We start from the raw sequence: 19,060 nt of genomic DNA on the forward strand, positions 1-19,060 counted from the left end.
GAATTTTTGCCAAGCAAAGCTGCTTTGGATCTAGCTGAGACAGAAGCCAAGCAGAGCGCAGCTTGCAGGTAGCAATGTCCATAGGAATAAGGCCACTCACACTCTTGGAGTTTTGAATTATGACAGTACTAATCCTGAATACTGGTTGCACAATTACTAACCTCTTTGGGAAGGAGCGACATGGGGAGTCTAACTATGTAGCCTAGATTGGTCTCCAAACTCCAATTATCCTGCTTCAACTTCTGAAGTGCAGGAATTATGGGTATGCAGTCATGTCTTCTGATAGCTATGTTCATTAAGCCTTCCCCTCTTGAGTTTTGGTCTTAACCTTGGTCCATCCCTCCTGTCTATAAACCCCGCGACCTTTTTTCTCTTTCAGAATAGAAATATGCACTGACGGTTGTTGTACCTTGGAGGAATACAGCCCCCCCCCCCGCAACCCCTTTTATCATTTTATTGGAGTTCACTATTGAGAATTTGCCTTTAGTTTCAGGGGAATTTGGATTTGAGCTTTAGAAAGCTGCTGCAGCTGTGGAGGCATTGAAGAGTCCTGGAGACGTACTAAACTCATTTTGCCTTATGAGATGGACATGTGACTTGGGGGTCAGGGGTAGGATTTTAAGGTGTGTTTAGGAAATGTCCCTGGGCTCATGTGTTAGCCTTTGAGCCCTGCTGGTGGTGTTATTTCGGGACATGGTAGAAACTTCAGAAGTGGAAAGCAAGCTTAAGGAAGTAGTAATTGGGTCATGTTTTGGAGGCTATGCCTTGTTCCAGTTTCTCCCTGTCTCTTCGTCTGTTTCCAGGGCACCATTAGGTCAGTATCCTTATTTCTCCAAGCCCGTTTACCATGATGTCCTCCCTCAGCATGGTCCAGGCAAGGTCAGGAGGTTAATTGTGCATTGGAACCTTTTAAAATCTGAGCAGAGAGTGAATCTTCTTGAAGTCACTTTTTCCAGATATTTTGTCACTGTGAGAAAAATTTTAAGTTATATAACTGCAGCCATTAAGAAGGTGTCTCCCTGAGGGGTTGGGAACAGAGAAAGACATGGGGAAGGAACTAGTAGGATATGAGAGAGGGGGGAAACTGCAGCAGGGATGCAAAGTAAATAAATAAATAAATTTATTTTTTTTAAAGAAAGTCCCTCCCCTAAGTATGTTCAGGGACTGGGGAGGAGATAGGTTGGGAGAAAGGTCTCCTGCCACTGAGGCCTATGACCAATGGCATAGGGTCTGGGAGAGGAGTGCACAGGAGAGAAGAGTTATTTACAGATCAGAGTTGAGAGGGTCTTCAAAGCTTACAGATCATAGCAGGGCGCAGGGGAAGGGGATTCCAAAATGAAGGTGACAAAACTTGCTATCAAATCTTATGCTAGAAAATCTGATCCTGCTTTAGAAATGAAATTATATCCATTCTAATAATCTGACCAAGAGTAGAATATTAATGGCTTAGAACTGTATAAATTAAAATAATACTTTTCTTCAAATTGAACTGAACTAACTTTCTTCCTTCCTTGTAGTATCCTGGGAATTGAATCCAAGGCCTTGTACATGTTAGCCAAGCACTTTACTACCAAGCAATATTTATAACGTGATCTTCCATCCCTTAACTCTAATTTATTTTATAGCCAGATGATACAGAAAAATCAAAAGTGAATTTCATTTTATTTTTATCACATTACTGCCCTTTAAGCAAATTTCATCAGTGAATCATTTATTCACCTGGAAGATATTACCTGCAGGTTCAACCCTCATAGTATTACAGTTCTCTCTCTCTCTCTCTCTCTCTCTCTCTCTCTCTCTCTCTCTCTCTCTCTCTCTCTCTCTCCCTTCCTTTTCTTAACATTTCCAGAAAGATTTATTTACTTGGGGTCATAAGGTCAGAAATTTGAGGAGCATGGAGACATGAGTTGAGGAAGAAACTTATCTACGTTCATACATAACTTATTGTACAAAACTTCTCAGAATCTTACCATGAGAAACAGCATCTGTGATAGTTGTGAAGGACATGGCATCAAATAGTATCAATACAATGACTGTGTGGGTGTTCATAAGGTTTTCAGATAGAAGCTGTACTGAATTCAGCATGTCTATTTGCTGTGGGATAATCCTGTATGCTGTGATATGTATTCCTCTCATTGGTTGATAAAAAAGCTGATTTGGCCTAAGCAAGGCAGCATAAGGCTAGGTAAGAAAGTGAAACTGCAAATACAGAAAGAAAGGAGGAGTCGGAGAGGCAGAGACGAGTCAATCTCAGGGGAAGCAAGATGCAGGAGGACAGGTAAATCCACAAGCCATGTTGCAAAATACAGATTAATAGAAATGGGTTAATTTAAGTTATAAGAGCTAGTTAGTAATATGCCTGAGCTATAGGCAAAGCACTATGTAACTAATATGAGCTTTTGTGTGTTTATTTGTGACTGTGCAGCAGGGACAAAGGAAAAGCTCCACCTCCATTTATATGCATTAATATTCATGATCATGTGGACCAAAGATAGCTTCTATTTTTCTTCTTGTTCTAATCCTTGCTATTTGTTACAACACAGCTACTCTTCCCATACTAAATGAGAAGAAAAAAAATAAGTTGAACATAGCATTTCCAAACTGCTTTGGAAACATAGGATATTTATGTGTTCCTTGGGCTTCTAAAGGTTATTCTGTATCTGTGCAAGCCAGATGCTCTTGATTAGAACATTAGTTGCTGGGCCTCAAGTCAGCCATGACTCATTGCTTCTCAATCTCAAGACTGTCCTTTCAATTATTACTGATGTCATGTCAATCAGTACTATCAACTTTCCACTCTTAAATTATAGTTGGAGTCCATATATAAAGCTTTCTAAAATATGTTTGCATCTTTCCTATACCCCGTTATATCTTGAAGCAACTCCTGAGAATGTAGGTCTGGACACACATTTAATTCCAAGTTCTTAGTGCAGACTCCCAGTTTTTCACAACTTGACATCCTGTGAGCATATTAGATAACTTGTTTGATGCTTCTTATTCATGGACTAAGATGGACTAAGGAGAGAGATTACACACACACACACACACACACACACACACACACACACACACACTATGCTATTTTGAGGTATATTTTTTCTTTCTTCCAAAATGAAGTTAGTATTGATGTAGAACAGCTGTTACTGTTCTTTGAGATTTTTTTTTAACTATGACAACTTCTCTGATTTTAATATATGTTTAATTTGATGCTCTGCTCAACCAGTTCTTGTAGAAATGATGGCACTTTTCTTGGAATTAAGAGTGTCCATTTATGTCACTGAGTTTGATCATCTCTATTGCTTTTTTATTTAGTTTTCATTTTTTTGGTTTTGTTTTTCCCCCACACCTAAATGAACTATTATAAACTACTTTTAAAGTGAACTATGACTAATATATAACATCTTAGCAGATACCCCAAAGTTGGCTAACTCTTAAGACCTGAAGTGATTGATTCTTTGGGCATTTTTGTGATTATCTTTTAAATTTTTCTTTCTACTTCATCAGAAGAAATTTTTCTTTGAATTGGCCTCACTCTCACTGGAAGGGGGAAGAAGTAAAGGAGATACCTTCGTCTTTTCCTTTAGTCCATACTATTTAGTTCTGCTTTGAATGACTTATTGATCTGAAGCTTTGATGATCTGTATTCAGGTTTTGACCATTTGCTGCTCTTGTTTTGCGAACCTCAAATAGACAGAACAGTAAAGGGAGGCACTGCTTTTTGTGAACCAGGCCCTGTTGATCACACCATCTTGGCTGCAGTGCTTTTTCTTCTTCAATCAGTGTGGAAGAACCTATAGAGAACACCTAAGACAAGAACTGTGGCCCTGATCTCCTGAAGGTCTGCTTAAAAGAATAAAAGAGGTGTGGCTGAGTTTCTCCCTAGGTCCCTCTGAAATCCTGATATGTTCTTAATTTCTTTATAAGTATCTACAACATGTTGCAACTGGAACACTTTGTACTAGTGTTATAAGTCCTCTGAATTTATTTCCAATTTAACAATTTCAAAATGTAGGAACAGGACAGTACTTTTCTAAGAATGTCTCATGAATGAGGAGGCTTACCACAGAAAAGTTTATTGTCTCTTGGCAACTGAGGCTAGAAGGCCAACATCAGATGTCATCTGCATTAATTCCTGCACAGCCTGGGAGGAAGACCCTCTTCTAAATCTCTACTCCTGTCTGGTATAAGGCTCTCTTAATGTGCAGCCCTCAGTTCATCTCCTGTATATCTGTCTCCAGATTTCTCTTTTTGTAAAAATTCAAAATCATGGCAGATTAGGGACAGCTTAACTTGATTCAGCTTTAAAATAACACTATTCCACATACATTTTCATTTGTATTACATGGATGTGGAGGTCAGAGGACAATGTTGAGGAAGCCATTTCTCCTTCTTCCATGTAATATCTAGGTACTGACCTCAGATCATCCGACTTGATACCAGTGGCTCCAGCTTCTGAGCCATCCCACTGATGCTCAGCATGGATTTTGAAAGGATACACTTCAACCCAGAGCACTCTCCACAGATACATTTAAGAATTTCAGCTTTCTGTATATAATTTTATTAAGTTAGACTTAAGAAAAAAAGTTTGGATTTATTCTGGAAGTCTCCTTATTTGGCCATGATGACAGTTGGGTTATTTGGAGTGTGAGGTTATGGAAATCCACTATTACAAATCTGAGCAACAAGTTAATTAATAAAAATTAATTTACTTTGATCCTTATTTACTCCATGATATAATAATTATAGCAGATATCATTTATTGGAACACAAAATGACAGCAACTTATGAAAGATATTATTTGACTTTATTTGTAAACCTAGTGTCAAGGGCTATTTCACTGTATAACATGGAATTCATGTTCCAATGACCAAGCCCTAGACTTGGCTGTCAGAAAAGGAATTGAGAATTTAACACCAGGCTGAGGCTATGTGATGAGGATCTAGCTAAAACACAAACAAAACAAATGGAAATAAAAACAATTGAAGAAGCAAACAACAACCTAATCAATAAAAAGTTGATTTCATAGGTGCGAAAAGACAGAAGAAAATACAAACAGAAGAATCAGATAACTGATAATTTAAAAATTACTTTCCTTGTAAGTCTGGGGCAAAATGAAGGAAACTAATGACTTTGTTAACACAGGTTCCTCCAGGCTATTTGTAAAGGATTACATATTACAGGGTGCAGAGGATTAAGGTAACTCCTGTTTTTCACAGTGATTGAAGCTGCCCATTTGGCACATTTGACTCTTATAGCCCATTTCTCTTGCTCTTTTAGAAGGCCTGATAAATAGCTTGGTTTTGCCTTGTCGGTGCCAAACTCCATCAAACTTAAGTGTGGATGTCTGTAACTGAATTTCAGTCTTGGTCCAAGGTAAGACCTAGTTTAAAACAATGACCCTTATAATTATTTAACAATTCCAACTTCAGTCAAGTCACAAGAAAAGGCAGACAGAGGAAGAGAAATTACTACATGTTCTTATATCTCGATGTCGAAAAATGTCAACATGGGTGTCTGTTCGTGATTGCTAAAGGCTGAGCAAGATGAGAACACGTGTTTGGAGGCAGGTCAGGGGGCCAAGTACCAAAGTTAAGCTGAAGGAAAAAAGTCTCTTATCTCATTGCACAATGGGGAGAATATAGATCATAGCTGTTCAGCATTTTATGAAGAATCAGGAGGAAGGAACTTGATGACTCCAAGCATAAAGTTCTGACAGGGAACTGTACCTGCTCATCACCATGATTGGATCAGTGCATGCTGTATGCATGTATTAAAAATAAAATTTCCCTGTCATATTTGATGGGAAGCTTTATCTAACGCTTGTCCTAACTTCAGAAAAACAAAGTCTGACTTGTTTTTCTGTGGCTGATGTTGCTTCTAAGCCCTCCATCAGAGGGGAAAATGGCAAGAGAAACAAAACCGAGAATGCTGCTAAGCACAGGAACAAAAGGAAACCTAACTCAGCACTCAGTGCATGTACAGTAGCTTTTTCCCTGGGGAGGCAATTATTGTAAGTATTCCAGAAATGTCTCTCCACAACGGACCACCAGACCCTTAGAGAAGTTCCTATTCCCTTCAGCTGGCATTTCAGGTCTTCAGTTACTGCCTCCCACCTCTGGTGCCAAATCAGATTTTCAGAACTTCTGCTGAGGTGACTGAATCCAACAGGTAGATTTCCCTAGTGGGCCTCCTTGGAGTGACTTAAGCTCCGTTAGCTTTTTCTGGGTTGATTAACTCAAATTAAATAGATGTTTAATATTTGCAGGCATACTAATGAAGCTATTATAAGTTGTAATTATTTTAATGTCTGTAAGTAGAGTTTTATGTCTTCTATACATATGAATTTTCTATTATACTGCTTTCCTCACACACAAATTTTGCTCATTAGGTGTTTAGACCATTCACTTAGTACTAAAACTTGTTCACACAAGCTCTTAATTGAAAGTACATTGCGTATCAGTTACAGGTATGTTATAATTGAAATAGGTAAACTGCTACTTATTTTCAGATCATGTAAGTATATTTATATTCTTGTATATAAAATTATTTCTATATACCTATATGCTTGCTGCTTTTTAACCTGATTATGACCCGTTAATGAAATAATGGCTCTAAAATGCTGTAAATGCTAAGGAAATTTTCACGTGCTTCTTTAGATTTACTTTCTAGTCTATTATTTTAAAAATAGAAATATCAGTGCCTGAGCTAGAATCAAAGATTGATCAAGATGAACTTGTTCCTATAGAGTACCTCTGTATTAAGCATTAAAAAAATATATCACCTAGCAAATTATCCAGGCTTGCTCTAGGAAGTCTTTCACTCAACTCAATCCACACACACACAAAAATCACAAAGTGAAGCAAACAAACAAAATACAGATTCCTCAAGCTTAATGGGAATACCAAGGCTGTAAATGATATTTTACACTCCACTTAATACGCCATGCAATTTCAGGAATATAAGACTTGAGGAACCCCCTTAAAATGTTTTAAGATTCAATAATTGAGCCCTGTAAAGAAAGGCTTTCCACCTTGCACACGATGAGTGCATATCGGTCAGCTTATGCTATTATGTCAAGTGGCTCACATTAGCCTCCAGGAGAAAGGTTCTAGCCAGCTGTCTCACAGATCACATCCTCAGAACAATTCTGTCTCCTCAGAACAAACATAAGAAGTAACAATCTCATATTGAGAATCTAGCAGAAGTTTAATGCATAAAACATGAATTAGCTTTATCATTTTTACTGTTATCATTATTTGAATTCACATTTACTTTTATCATGTGTGTGTCTGCCTGCCAAGCATGTACAGGTGCCCATGGGAGCCAGAAGAGGGCATCAGATCCCCTGACGATGGAGATACAGGAGGTGGTAAGCTCTCCTACATGGGTGCTTTGAGCCACACTCAGGTTCCCTGGCAGAGCAGCAAGTGCTCTCAACCTCTGAGCCATCTGCCCAGCCCTTTATTGTTATTATTGTTGTTGTTGTTATTATTATTATTGTTGTTGTTGTAATCGACATCATTTTTTTTTCAAAATTATGAAGTGAACCCAGAAATGACCTTGTAGTTCTAAAGAAATGCCAACATTTTCTATGTGCATATAATATTTAGAAATAAAATGATTCTGTAATGAATTAATATGTTAGTGAGTGAGTTTCCCAGGTGCCTGGTGTGAGGTAAGAATGTATGCCCCACAGGCCTTGCTGTAATTTATATATCAGTATCCAGTGTGACTATCAACACTTGCATTCATTCAGTTTCAGAAAAGTAAAACCTTAAAATTTCTGTGATTAGAATAAATCAGGATAAAGAATTAACATTCTTTAATTATTGTGAAGGACATGTTCTTTTTTTTTTTTTTTTTACAAAAAAAAGACATTGCTGTCCAGTTTTGACATTCTTTCTCAGTGAACCAGAGAACAGCACTTTGTGCTTTGGAGATGTCAAAGCCCAGAGTGACACAGAAAGGCAAATTTGTCAAAGCTGAGGTCCTGACTCAGGACACATGTCAGCCCCAAAGCTGTTTGGACAACAGCATCTTAGGACAGATTGCTGTGATAACTACAAGAGAGTTTTATGGTGATGTTTTTGGCTTGAGGGCACAGAAGAAGAAAAAGAAATGAAAGAAAATGAAATATGAGATTTAATTCCAAAAGATACATTATTTGCTTTGAAAGAATTCGTATGTAGCATGTCCTTCCCTACATCACACGGTGAGTAGCTATGTGACAGTGGGATTCAGATGTTATTACAGAGCTGTTTGATTTGAAATTACTAGAATCTCTCTCTCTCTCTCTCTCTCTCTCTCTCTCTCTCTCTCTGACCTTTGGCTGTCCTGGAATTTCCTATGTAGACCACAGTGGCCTTGAACTCACAGAGCCTGCCTTTGCCTCCCAAAAGCTGGGATTTTAGAGGTATGTACCACTCTGCCCAGCCCTAGGCTAGAATTTCAATTTTCAATCTACCCTTCTACATACTGTATGTTCAGTCCCACTTTGATCAAAATGGCACGATGGCTGTCCAGCCATTGAAAGTTTGAAGGAGCAGCCATCTCATTGTCCTGGCCGACTCCGTGTTGTGTGACCCCTCTGGTTTCTTTTCCTCGAAGCTATCCAGTCTTTCTCCTCTAAGGTTACCTTCTATGCCAAGAATAACACATTTATTTTGAGATTATGAGAGAAACTGCTTCCTAGGCTACATACTTGTGACCTTCTTGTGCCAACAAAATTTTGCATGGCAGTGTATGACATGAAGTTTTTAGTTTATGATCATAAACTAAAGCCAGATAGACAGGGTGATGGATCCCCATGACAATCCTAAGCCTTGTCTTTGTTTCCCTTCCCTAGAGAACAATCACTGAGAGCACAGTGAGCATATGAGGATGGGTTTTCGATCACTGCCCTCAGTGCTACCCAAGGTTATCAGTTTGCTAATAAAGATCTTCCCCTTTCACACAGCCTTTTGGCCTCCCGGCTCTTGACAAGTGGCTCACTGAGTGCCCATTATCAGTGCTGGGTGGTATCCTCAGAGGCTTCTGGAATGGTAGAAACAGGGCTCTGCAATGAGTCTTATTTTGGCCAAGTTGTACAAATCTTCCGTGAGACCCAATTCCATCCTCCTCCGGCACAGCCTTTGTGGCTTCTATGGCTGCTGTACAGATGAGACCTGGAGAAGGCCACCTGTTCCCTCTTCCTTGCTTACCAGGTGTTTGTGAAGAGCAGAGGGCCAGGGAGGGGACAACAAGACCAACATGCAAACTGGGGGACAACAACACCATCACGCAAAGTGGAACTGGGACCCTGTCCATTCAGAACATCACAGAATGCTTTTATTTTCCTTAGTAATTTGCTCAGGCAGGGGATTCCAATACACAAAGTCTTGACAATAACAGCTCAGATGACTGTGTCCTGCTCCTGTGTCCACCTGCTAAGGCCTGGGATGAATATAATGACAAGAGCTTTTCTATAGAGTTTGTCATTAACTTTTCTGTTACCTCCCTGACAAGTGTGCAATAAAAGTTGCACATAGGACACTTTTCCACTTCTGTTCAGGCTGCTCCCTGATTGTCCTCTCCAGGACTGGGTGGTCTGATTTGAGTCCTGATCCAGAGTTTTGCCTTATCACTGGGACTCTGTAACTAGTAACTCTTTATTTAAGAAAGATGAAATAAATTGCTTTTGTTTTTATTTCCAATTTTACCTAAATTGATAATTTCTTTCCATGTTAAAGGGCAGGGAGAGGGAAAGGGGCAGGGGACAAAACTAGGGAAAGAAAAGGAAATAAATGAAGGGTATTCTGTTTGTCAAAGCTGCACAATGTTTTTGCATGTTGATGGAAATGAAAAGGTTATTGGTTATATTACAATCACTAGGTGAAAACAGAGGGCCCAACTGTCTTTGTTTCCTTCATGTTTTGATTATTTAGAGCCCCCCTTTCCCTGGGAAGAACCAGGCATGTAATCTGAATTCATTGGGTACAAGCTGCCATAATTGTAAAATTGTTCCAATTTTAATAATTGTGATACGAATGTAACTGGCTTGTTTTTCCTGTTGGCAATATTGAACTGCATCTCAGCATTCTGGACTAGCACTTATCTGGGACTTACGCTCATGTCCGTAAATCTGAGATCACAGTCCTCTGAGGAATCAGGTCAAAACTGAAGATGCCTCAGAAGGAAAGCAAGAGGCAAGGGAAGGCTTCCTTTTCTTCCATTATCCAATACATATAATTCTGCCTGTCAAACTTCCTAAGGAACAATTCTGTTCCTGGCCATTAAGATGAAACATGAGGGTGGTAACATATTCTCCCTTTAAAATGTTTTAAAATAAAGCTTTTTATATAAAAAAATATTCAGGTCTGGTACAATGGGTATTTACTTTCCTTCGCACTGTAGAAACCCTTGCTTGCATTTTGTACTTAGGAAGCAGTCAGACACAACTTGACATGGTGGAGTACTTCCAGGACGACACTGGCGTCTATTGTGCTGTGTCTAGTGGCCTTCTAATGATTCTTGAGGACTGACAGCAGAGGCATGAGTTGGTTCAACTTAACAGACTTAAATTCCGCTCATAGTTTTTGACTTTCAAGCCCTTTTTCACTTAAGGATATTTTCAGTTCGTGATAAGTTGGTTGGGATAGAGCTTCATGTTTAAGGGCCATCTGAAGATTAGACTAGGAAGCCAGAAGTGGAAATACAATGCAACTATAAAAGAGCTTCAGGGTGTCTTGCTAATTTTGAGGAGTTCACAGATCCAGAAGCCCTAACCGCAGGCTTTGTGGTCTGTCAGAATTCTAGGAGACTCCTACTACTCCTGTTCCTGTCAGAGCAAAATCCCCTAAAGAATGAACGGGACATTGCAATTGTCCATTTGTTTTCTGCTGATGCCTTCCGTCTGATTTCCCTGTAGCCATGTATTGATTCAGTTTCGGGTTTCTCGGCCACATCTCTGAGGACAAAAGCAATGTGGACACTTCCCAAACTTGTTCCCTGTTTTCCTGCCCCTAGTGTCAGCAGCAAAACACGTGACAAATAAAAGCCTCAGTTTTCTAACAGAGATACTTGAACCTGGGTCCTTTGAGGCTGGGTAGTGTGTCACCCACAGGACGGGAGTTCCTTGCTGTAGCCAAGCATCATCAGAACAAAACTTAAAACAAAAAGAATCCTCTCTCAGTAGCAGGCTGATTCACATATGGAGTCACACATGAGCCTCTGAACTCATGCTGTGCACAGAGATCTGGCACTCATTTGTAAAATGGTACCCATGTACCTGAATACTGAGACTTAGTCACATAGTAAAGATCCATTAATCTGGTTTATATATTTTCTGAGTAAAAATTGTATCTGTGTCTAGTCCACTATTGTTCAGTATGGAATGAGTTCATATCTTTGTGTATTGCTGGGAGTGACTTAATACTAACATCACATACCACAATACCTCATTAAGTCCTGTTTATTGCTATTGGATTTCTTGATATTATCCTGTGAGAGCAATGGTTATCTTTTTCTTTTTTCATGACTTCTTATTATTTAATTGTTATTGTTACACATATCTATATAAATTTATAAATACAACATGCTGAATCCCTTTAGTGTTGTTTACATGTAGATGTGTTTAGAACTGTCCCCTGGGGATTGGATAACCTAAAAGACAGAGGACCAGGACAGCTACTTGATGATAGTGTCTTCTATGTATGACAGGGAGGTACACACATGAAACTTAAAAATATGGTCAACTTAATAACACCTGAAAAATAACACCACTTGAGATACCCCGTGAATGGGATAAATCTCACATGCTTTCACTAATAGGTAAATAGCTACAGGCAATTCATGGTGACAAACAGAAGATGGTTTTTATTTTTATGAGGATGCAAGGCTATTCTCACTCAAATCCCTTGGGACTTTATCATCTAAGAGGAAGATTGAGAAAACTATGTTTCACTGTCAGACTTACCCCTCACCACTAATACAGTCTTATGTGCTTTTTGAGTCTATTGGTCCTGTATGTGGTCTGGAAATTGTGGGGTGGAAGACATCCAAAGAAATGATATATTTTGAGGACTTAAAAAAAAGATTTCCCCATGCTCTTGAAAATAAGTTTCCCTTAGGGGAAAAGATACACAGCTGTGGGCATTTGAGAGAAAACAGCCCTCATAGGAACATATATTAGTCTCAAATTTGTGGAACAGTTTGGAAAGGATTAGGAAGTGTGGCATTGTTGGAAGAGGTGCAGTACTTAGATACAGCTTTGTGGTTTACAAAGGCTCATATAGTTCCCACTGTTTCTCTCTATCTGCAGTCATGCAACCTCTCAGTTTTTCTTTGCTCCTCCGTCATGGACTCTAACCCTCAGAAACTGTAAGTCAAATTAAATGATTTATTTTATAAGATGCCTTGGTCTATTTTCATTTTTCTACATGTTGATATCCAGTTTATGCCAGCACCATTTGTTAAATATGCTTTCTTCTTTCCACTTAATATTTTTTTTTGCTTCTTTGTCAAAAATCAGGTGTTTGAAGGAGTGTGGATTAATATCCAGTTCTTCTATTCAGTTCCATTAGTCCTCCTGTCTGTTCTTATGCCAATACCAGGCTGTTTTCAGTACTGTAGCTCTGTAGTAGAGTTTGAAGTCAGGGATTGTGATGCATCCAGAAGCTCCAGAAGTTCTTTTATTGTACAGGATTGTTTTGGCTATCCTGGGTTTTTTGCTTTTCCATATGTAGTTGAGTACTGGTCTTTTGAGGTCTTTGAAGAATTTTTTGGGGGATTTTGATGGGCATTGCATTGAATGTGTACATTGCTTTTGGTAAGATTGCCATTTTTACTATGTTCATTCTGCCTACCCAAGAGCATGGGAGAGCTTTCCACTTTCTAGTGTCTTCTTCAGTTTCTTTCTTCAAAGATTTAAAGTTCTTATTATGCAAGTATTTCACTTGTTTGGTTAGGGTTACTCCGAGATATTTTATGTTATTTGTGGCTATTGTGAAGGGTGTTGTCTCTCTTATTTCTTTCCCAGCCCTTTATCATTTGTGTACAGGAGGGCTACTGATTTTTTTTTTTTAGCTAATCTTGTATCCTGCTACATTACTAAAAGTGTTTATGAGTCATGGAAATTCCTTGGTAGAATTTTTGGGATTGCTTATGTAAACCATCACATCATCAGCAAACAGTGAAAGTTTGATCTCTTCTTTTCCAATTTTGTATTCCCTTGATCTCTTTTGGTGTCTTATTGCTCTAGCTAGGACCTCAAGAACTATATTGACTAGATATGGAGAGAGTGGACAACCTTGTCTTGGAATCACTGAGAGTTTCTCTCCATTTAGTTTGATGTTGGTGGTTGATTTGTTGTATATTGCCTTTATTATGTTTAGGTATGTTCCTTGTATCCCTACTCTCTCCAAGACCTCAACATAAAGCCAGCCACACTGAAACTCATGGAAGATAAAGTAAGAAATACACTTGAACGTATTGGCACAGGAGACCACTTTCTAAATATAACCCCAGCAGCACGGACACAGAGAGAAACAATTAATAAATGGGATCTCCTAAAACTTAAAAGCTTCCTTAAAGTAAAGGACAATGTCAACAAGACAAAATGATAGCCTACAGAATGGGAAAAGATCTACATTAACCCCACATGAGACAGAGGTGGGATCTCCAAAGTACACAAAAAAACTCAAGAAACTGGTCATCAATAGAACACATAATCCAATAAAATAAAATGGAGTGCATACTTAAATAGAGAATTCTCAACAGAGGAATCAAAAATGGCTGAAAGACACTTAAGGAAATTTCCAACATCCTTAGTCATCAGAGAAATACAAATCAAAATAACTCTGAGATTCCATCTTACACCTGTAAGAATGGCCAAGATCAAAAACACTGATGACAACTTATGCTGGAGAGGTGGTGGGGAAAAGGGAACACTTCTGCATTGCTGGTGGAAATGCAAGCTGGTACAGCCCCTCTGGATGTCAGTGTGGCGATTTCTCAGAAAATTAAGAAACAACCTTCCTCAAGACCCAATAACACCACTTTTGGGTATATATCCAAAGGATGCTTAATCGTGCCTCAAGGACATGTGCGAAACTATGTTCACAGCAGCATTGTTTATCATAGCCAGAACTTGGAAACAACCTAAATGCCTCTTGACCAAAGAATGGATAACAAAAATGTGATACATTTACACACTACTACACAGCAGAAAGAAAAAAAAAAACAACATCTTGAATTTTTCAGGAAAATGAATGGAGCTAGAAAAACATTATTTTGAGTGAGGTAATCCAGACACAGAAAGACAATTATCACATGTACTCACTCATAGGTGGTTTTTAAACATAAAGCAAAGAAAACTAGCCTATAAACCACAATCCCAGAGAACTTAGACAACAATGAGGATACTAAGAGAAACTTATATAGATCTAATCTACATGGGAAGTAGGAAAAGACAAGATCTCCTGAGAAAATTGTGAACATGTGGACCTTGGGGGGGAGGTTTGAAGGGGGGAGGGGAGAGGCAGGGAGGGAGCAGATAAAAATGTAGAGCTCAATAAATATCAATTTAAAAAAGATGCCCTGGTCATGGTGCTTTATTGTAGTAATAGAAATGTAACTAAAAGAACAACTGAAGGAGGAAGTAGACCTTGCCTCCACTCTTGGGTGAAAGCTTGGATTCTTGATAAACACATTTTTAATTCTAATCCTTTCCCACACTGAAGATTAAGGAATGGACTGTCTTTCCAGGTGGATGTAATGATCAGACAGGGCCATAAAAATTTTTCAAGAAATATCTATCTGAAATGGTCGATCCTGCCCACTATCCCCATCTCTTGAGAACCAACAAAGACTGTCTTTTACAGTTTATATTATCTAAGGTTTGTGGGTCCCATGAGCTGAAAATGCGGGGGCAGATAACAAAGCTAATAGAAACTCTTCTTAGCTGAGAAACATAACTTCTCATGCACACTTTTCTCGGCTTCTTCTTCTTAAAGTGCAGCCATGATCAAAGACAGCCGAGGTTTCCTTTCTCTCCCTGTGATCACTGGTTTTCTTCTTTTCAGGGGAAAGATTCTTGGAGAATGGCTGTAAATTCCAGTTTCCGTTCTTTCAATTACATCTGCAAGAATACCTCCCCACTATCACTCCATTGACTTGATTAAAGTTAAGCCTACTAAATAACATTGTCTTAACTGCTGGATTCAGGCTCTGACTGTGGAAATCAGTAAGCACTCTCATTCCTTTGAATGTCTCTCTACACACATTCTGTGTACCCTGACTTGCTTTTCCCTACTCTGCTAAGAGTTTGCTTTTTCCAGTCTCTTGCTTACAGTTTTGCTTCCAGAAACTTTATTCCGGTGGATGTGTACTTCTTAATGTTCAAGCCTATATTTTCAAATGTTACCTAAATGTTGATGAGTCTCAAATTTGTAATTTCACTGTTAACCCAGCTGTTAGCTGTTCCCTGATTCCACTCTCATTTTCCTTTATAGTATTAGAATTGTTAGCTTGGCGTGTGGCTATTAAGGATGAATGTGTCGCTGGGGAGATGGCTTGGCAGCGGAGAGTGTTTATTGCTTTGGCAGAGAAGCCAGGTTCTCAGCACCTATATTAGGCAGTTCACAACAGACTGGAACTCCAGTTCCATGGGATCTGATGCCCTCCAGTCCACAAGGGCACTTACATGTATGTAGACTGGTTAAACTAATGCAGCCTCACACATCCATTTAAATACAACCTTTTTAAAATAAAGAAAAAGACATTTTATCAGCACTCTTTTGTTCCAGTTCAGTGGAGACATATTAGGTAAACACTGAAAATCTCCTAAAGAAGCGGACATGCCTGACCCTGCCTTCCGATTGTACCCACGTGTTTCCTACTACTGTGAAACTTAACTGTTACCTTCCTGAACTCTAAGTCAGGACCACACAAGGTAAAACAGCAAAAGACTTCAGTATTTTTTCTTTAGATGAGTAGTTGCCTAATTACATGAATCATATCACTGCTATTTAACCTATACCGTAAAGCTGGGCTGGGGCAATGTCTGCTAATTTTAAATATACTCTTCAATAAATATTTCAAGTGTGTCTTGAAGCTCAGCCCCTTCCCTCACCTCCATTACTTTTACTTCTTTGGTCTTATGGCCCCTTTCCTCACAACCACCATGTACTACTCACTTACATTTTCTCTCTTCTTTTTCTCCCTCTCTCCTTTCCTCCCTCTCTCCCTCTCTCCTTTCCTCCCTCCCTACCACTCTTTCTTTCTCCCTCCCTCCCTCCCTCCCTCCCTCCCTCCCTCCCTCCCTCCCTTCTTCCCTCCCTCCCTCCCTCCCTCCCTCCCTTCCTTCCTTCCTTCCACGTTTGGCTATAACCTGCAGAACAGTGTAAAGCATTAAAAATACCAGCATCTCTCTATGAATATTCAGATCCTGTCTATAATAGTATGCAAGAAAATGTTTATAAAGCGTATTCACTTTGAACAATTCTGCTGGAAACCTAGACTGAGCTTACACATCCCTATTTGCCCTCAGGCTGCTTGTGAGGAAACCATGCTTTGTCTTGATAAATTAGGTTTTTTTTAACTATCTGAAATTCAGGTTATTAAAACAAATTTAAATTATTAATGAATCAATGTACCATCACTCTTTATTTTCTTTAAGAATCAGCCATTACTTGCCCAAGCAGATCTGTTTGCAAAAACTCAAAGTAGATATTATACTTAGAGTTGGGAAAATGACACAAACTCTTAACTGATTATACAGGCAGTGCAAGAAACTTCTATTTAAAAATTAAATTATTTTAAAATTTATATGTGTCTCTGCTTCTGTGTGGGTCTGTGCACCAGGTGCCCAAAGTGGCCAGAGGTATTGAATCCCCTTGGAGCTGGAATTACAGGCAGTTGAAATCCATTGATATGGGTACTGAGAATTGAACTCTGTTCTTCCAGAAGGGCAGTATGTGCACCTAATCACTGAGTCATATTTCATTTCCAGAGTCTCCTATTTGTAACACATAGGAAAACAATATGCTACAATTCCCACAACTAAATTTTACATCTCATCTATTTTTAAGTGTCCAACTCTGAGGCAAAAATACTCCTCCTGTGACACCTGGTTTGCACTCCACTTTCATCTTTCCAAAATTATGGCTGATGCTAGACATGGCAGTCACACATGAATCGATCCTATAGGTGTTACATTTCACATGGGTGTTCATACAGTGGAAGCCAAATTAGACTATGTGACCCAATCCTATTCTGAGTAATGTTAGTGGAGGTTCTTGGATTCTGAGTATTTGAAATTGCAACCACTTTATTAAGTTTGAAGGAAAATTAAAGGAAGTTGAACTGTATAAATCACATGAGGATGATTTTGTGATTCATTCCAGTCAACCTGGAATTGAGATCAATATGAGATTCTTCATATTCTTTGTGCCTGGGCTCCATATGTTTACAAATAGGACTTTTTCCCCGAAACAGAACCATTCAGGCCATTTTGTGATATGAGAAATGCAGTGTGGGTTTCTTGTAGCTCTGACACGTGTTGCCTTTTTTACAGCATGCAAAGATAGCTGTTCACATAATATGCCTCCTAATACTCCCAGCCACAAATGCATTAGCTCTCAGACAAGCACCACGCTATCATCAATGAGATGCCACAAAATAAGACATGTTCTAATATCGCTTTGAAAAGCATTGCTTTGTGCCTTAAGTGCCGAGAACAAGCAAACGCCTCTGCCTATGCTTTCAATCAGCTGCTGTATTATTCAGAGAAGTAGTTGACAGTGAAAGCGCCTTGTGAGCAGTGTATTCAGGAAGGATAAGAAACATAAAGAATATGAGTCTCAGGTAGGTGGATGGGTTGATAGGGTAGCACCAGGGGCCTGCTATTTTCTCAGACACAGTTGTAAGAGCTCTATTATGCCATAGAACAATGGTTTTCAAAGATTTATGACAATCCTATGTTTTAGCAGAGATAAATTAATTACTAAATTGATTTACAAAACCCTTCCCTGTAGTCTTACTTGAAGGCAGATCCCGCATTTTGGGGATATAAAAACAGTCCCTAAAATGCTTCAGCTTATCTTCCTCATCCAAGCGGAGAGCTACTCTCTCATCTGTCGGGTGGCATCGAAGTTCAGCCGCGATGCGCTGTACTGCGTCAGCCGGGAGCTCAAGAGGCGAGGGCTCCATCACAAGCTGATATCTGAGAAGGAAATAAAATGATGAAACAATATAACCACCGTCACTTTTCGAGATTTTAAACTCAGATTCCCATTTTTGCAGTTTCAGAAACAATGGAATCATAGCCAGGAGTGGTGGTACACACCTATCATCTTGGAATTTGAAGGCTGAGGTAGGAGAATAACTGAGAGAGAAACACAATCTTAGGCTACATCATGAGGATGGGCTACGTCCTGAAACCTACCCCGACCCCAATCAAACAAACAGAAATGGCCAGAGATAGGGGACCGAGAGTAAAGGCCCTTGCTGCCAATCCTGAAAACCTAAGTTCCATCCCTGTAACTTAGATGGTGGAAGGACAGTGGAATTACTCGCTTTAAACCTCACCCTAAGATTTTGTTACAGATAAAATAACAACAGTAGTAACTTAGACATGTTTGAACTTAGAAATATTACGCTAGATGTGGTGGCACAACAGGGAGGCAGGGGCAAATCTCTGTGGGTTTTTGGTCAACCTGGATTGCAGAGATTTCCAGCCCAGCCAGGGATACACGGTGATACCTTCTCTAAATAAACAAAACCAAAAATGGTTAAGATTGAAGAAGTTTTTTTGTTGCTACTGTTGCTCATGTTGCTGGGGTTTTTTTTTTTGATGTCTGTCATGTATGTGTGTACGTAAGCATGCATATGCTTCTGTGTGTATGTGCATGTGATTTGTGGGTTGCAAATCTGTGTGTGTGCATTCGGAAACTGAACGTCAGTGTTGGTACTGTCTTCACACACTTAGTCTTACATTCCTAGCACAGGTGCTCTCACTGAACCTGGAGCTCACCCATAGCTTAGGCTGTCATCCCAGTGAGGTCCAGGGATCTGTTAGTCTCTA

The 19,060-nt window shown here is 39.3% G+C and overlaps 1 protein-coding gene across 2 annotated transcripts in view; it reads right to left on the reverse strand.

Moving 5' to 3' along the window:
• Positions 1 to 19,060, reverse strand: part of Kynu (kynureninase) — a 118,790-nt gene that overhangs the window by 90,777 nt on the left and 8,953 nt on the right. For both annotated transcript variants that reach the window (XM_075985304.1, XM_075985305.1), the window contains exon 2: positions 18,018 to 18,199. In XM_075985304.1, the coding sequence (XP_075841419.1) occupies positions 18,018 to 18,186 (169 nt within the window). In that variant the 5' untranslated portion in view covers positions 18,187 to 18,199. The remainder of the gene's footprint in view (positions 1 to 18,017; positions 18,200 to 19,060) is intronic.

This window comes from Microtus pennsylvanicus, chromosome 9 (genome assembly GCF_037038515.1).
Source record: "Microtus pennsylvanicus isolate mMicPen1 chromosome 9, mMicPen1.hap1, whole genome shotgun sequence".
Lineage (NCBI taxonomy): Eukaryota > Metazoa > Chordata > Mammalia > Rodentia > Cricetidae > Microtus > Microtus pennsylvanicus.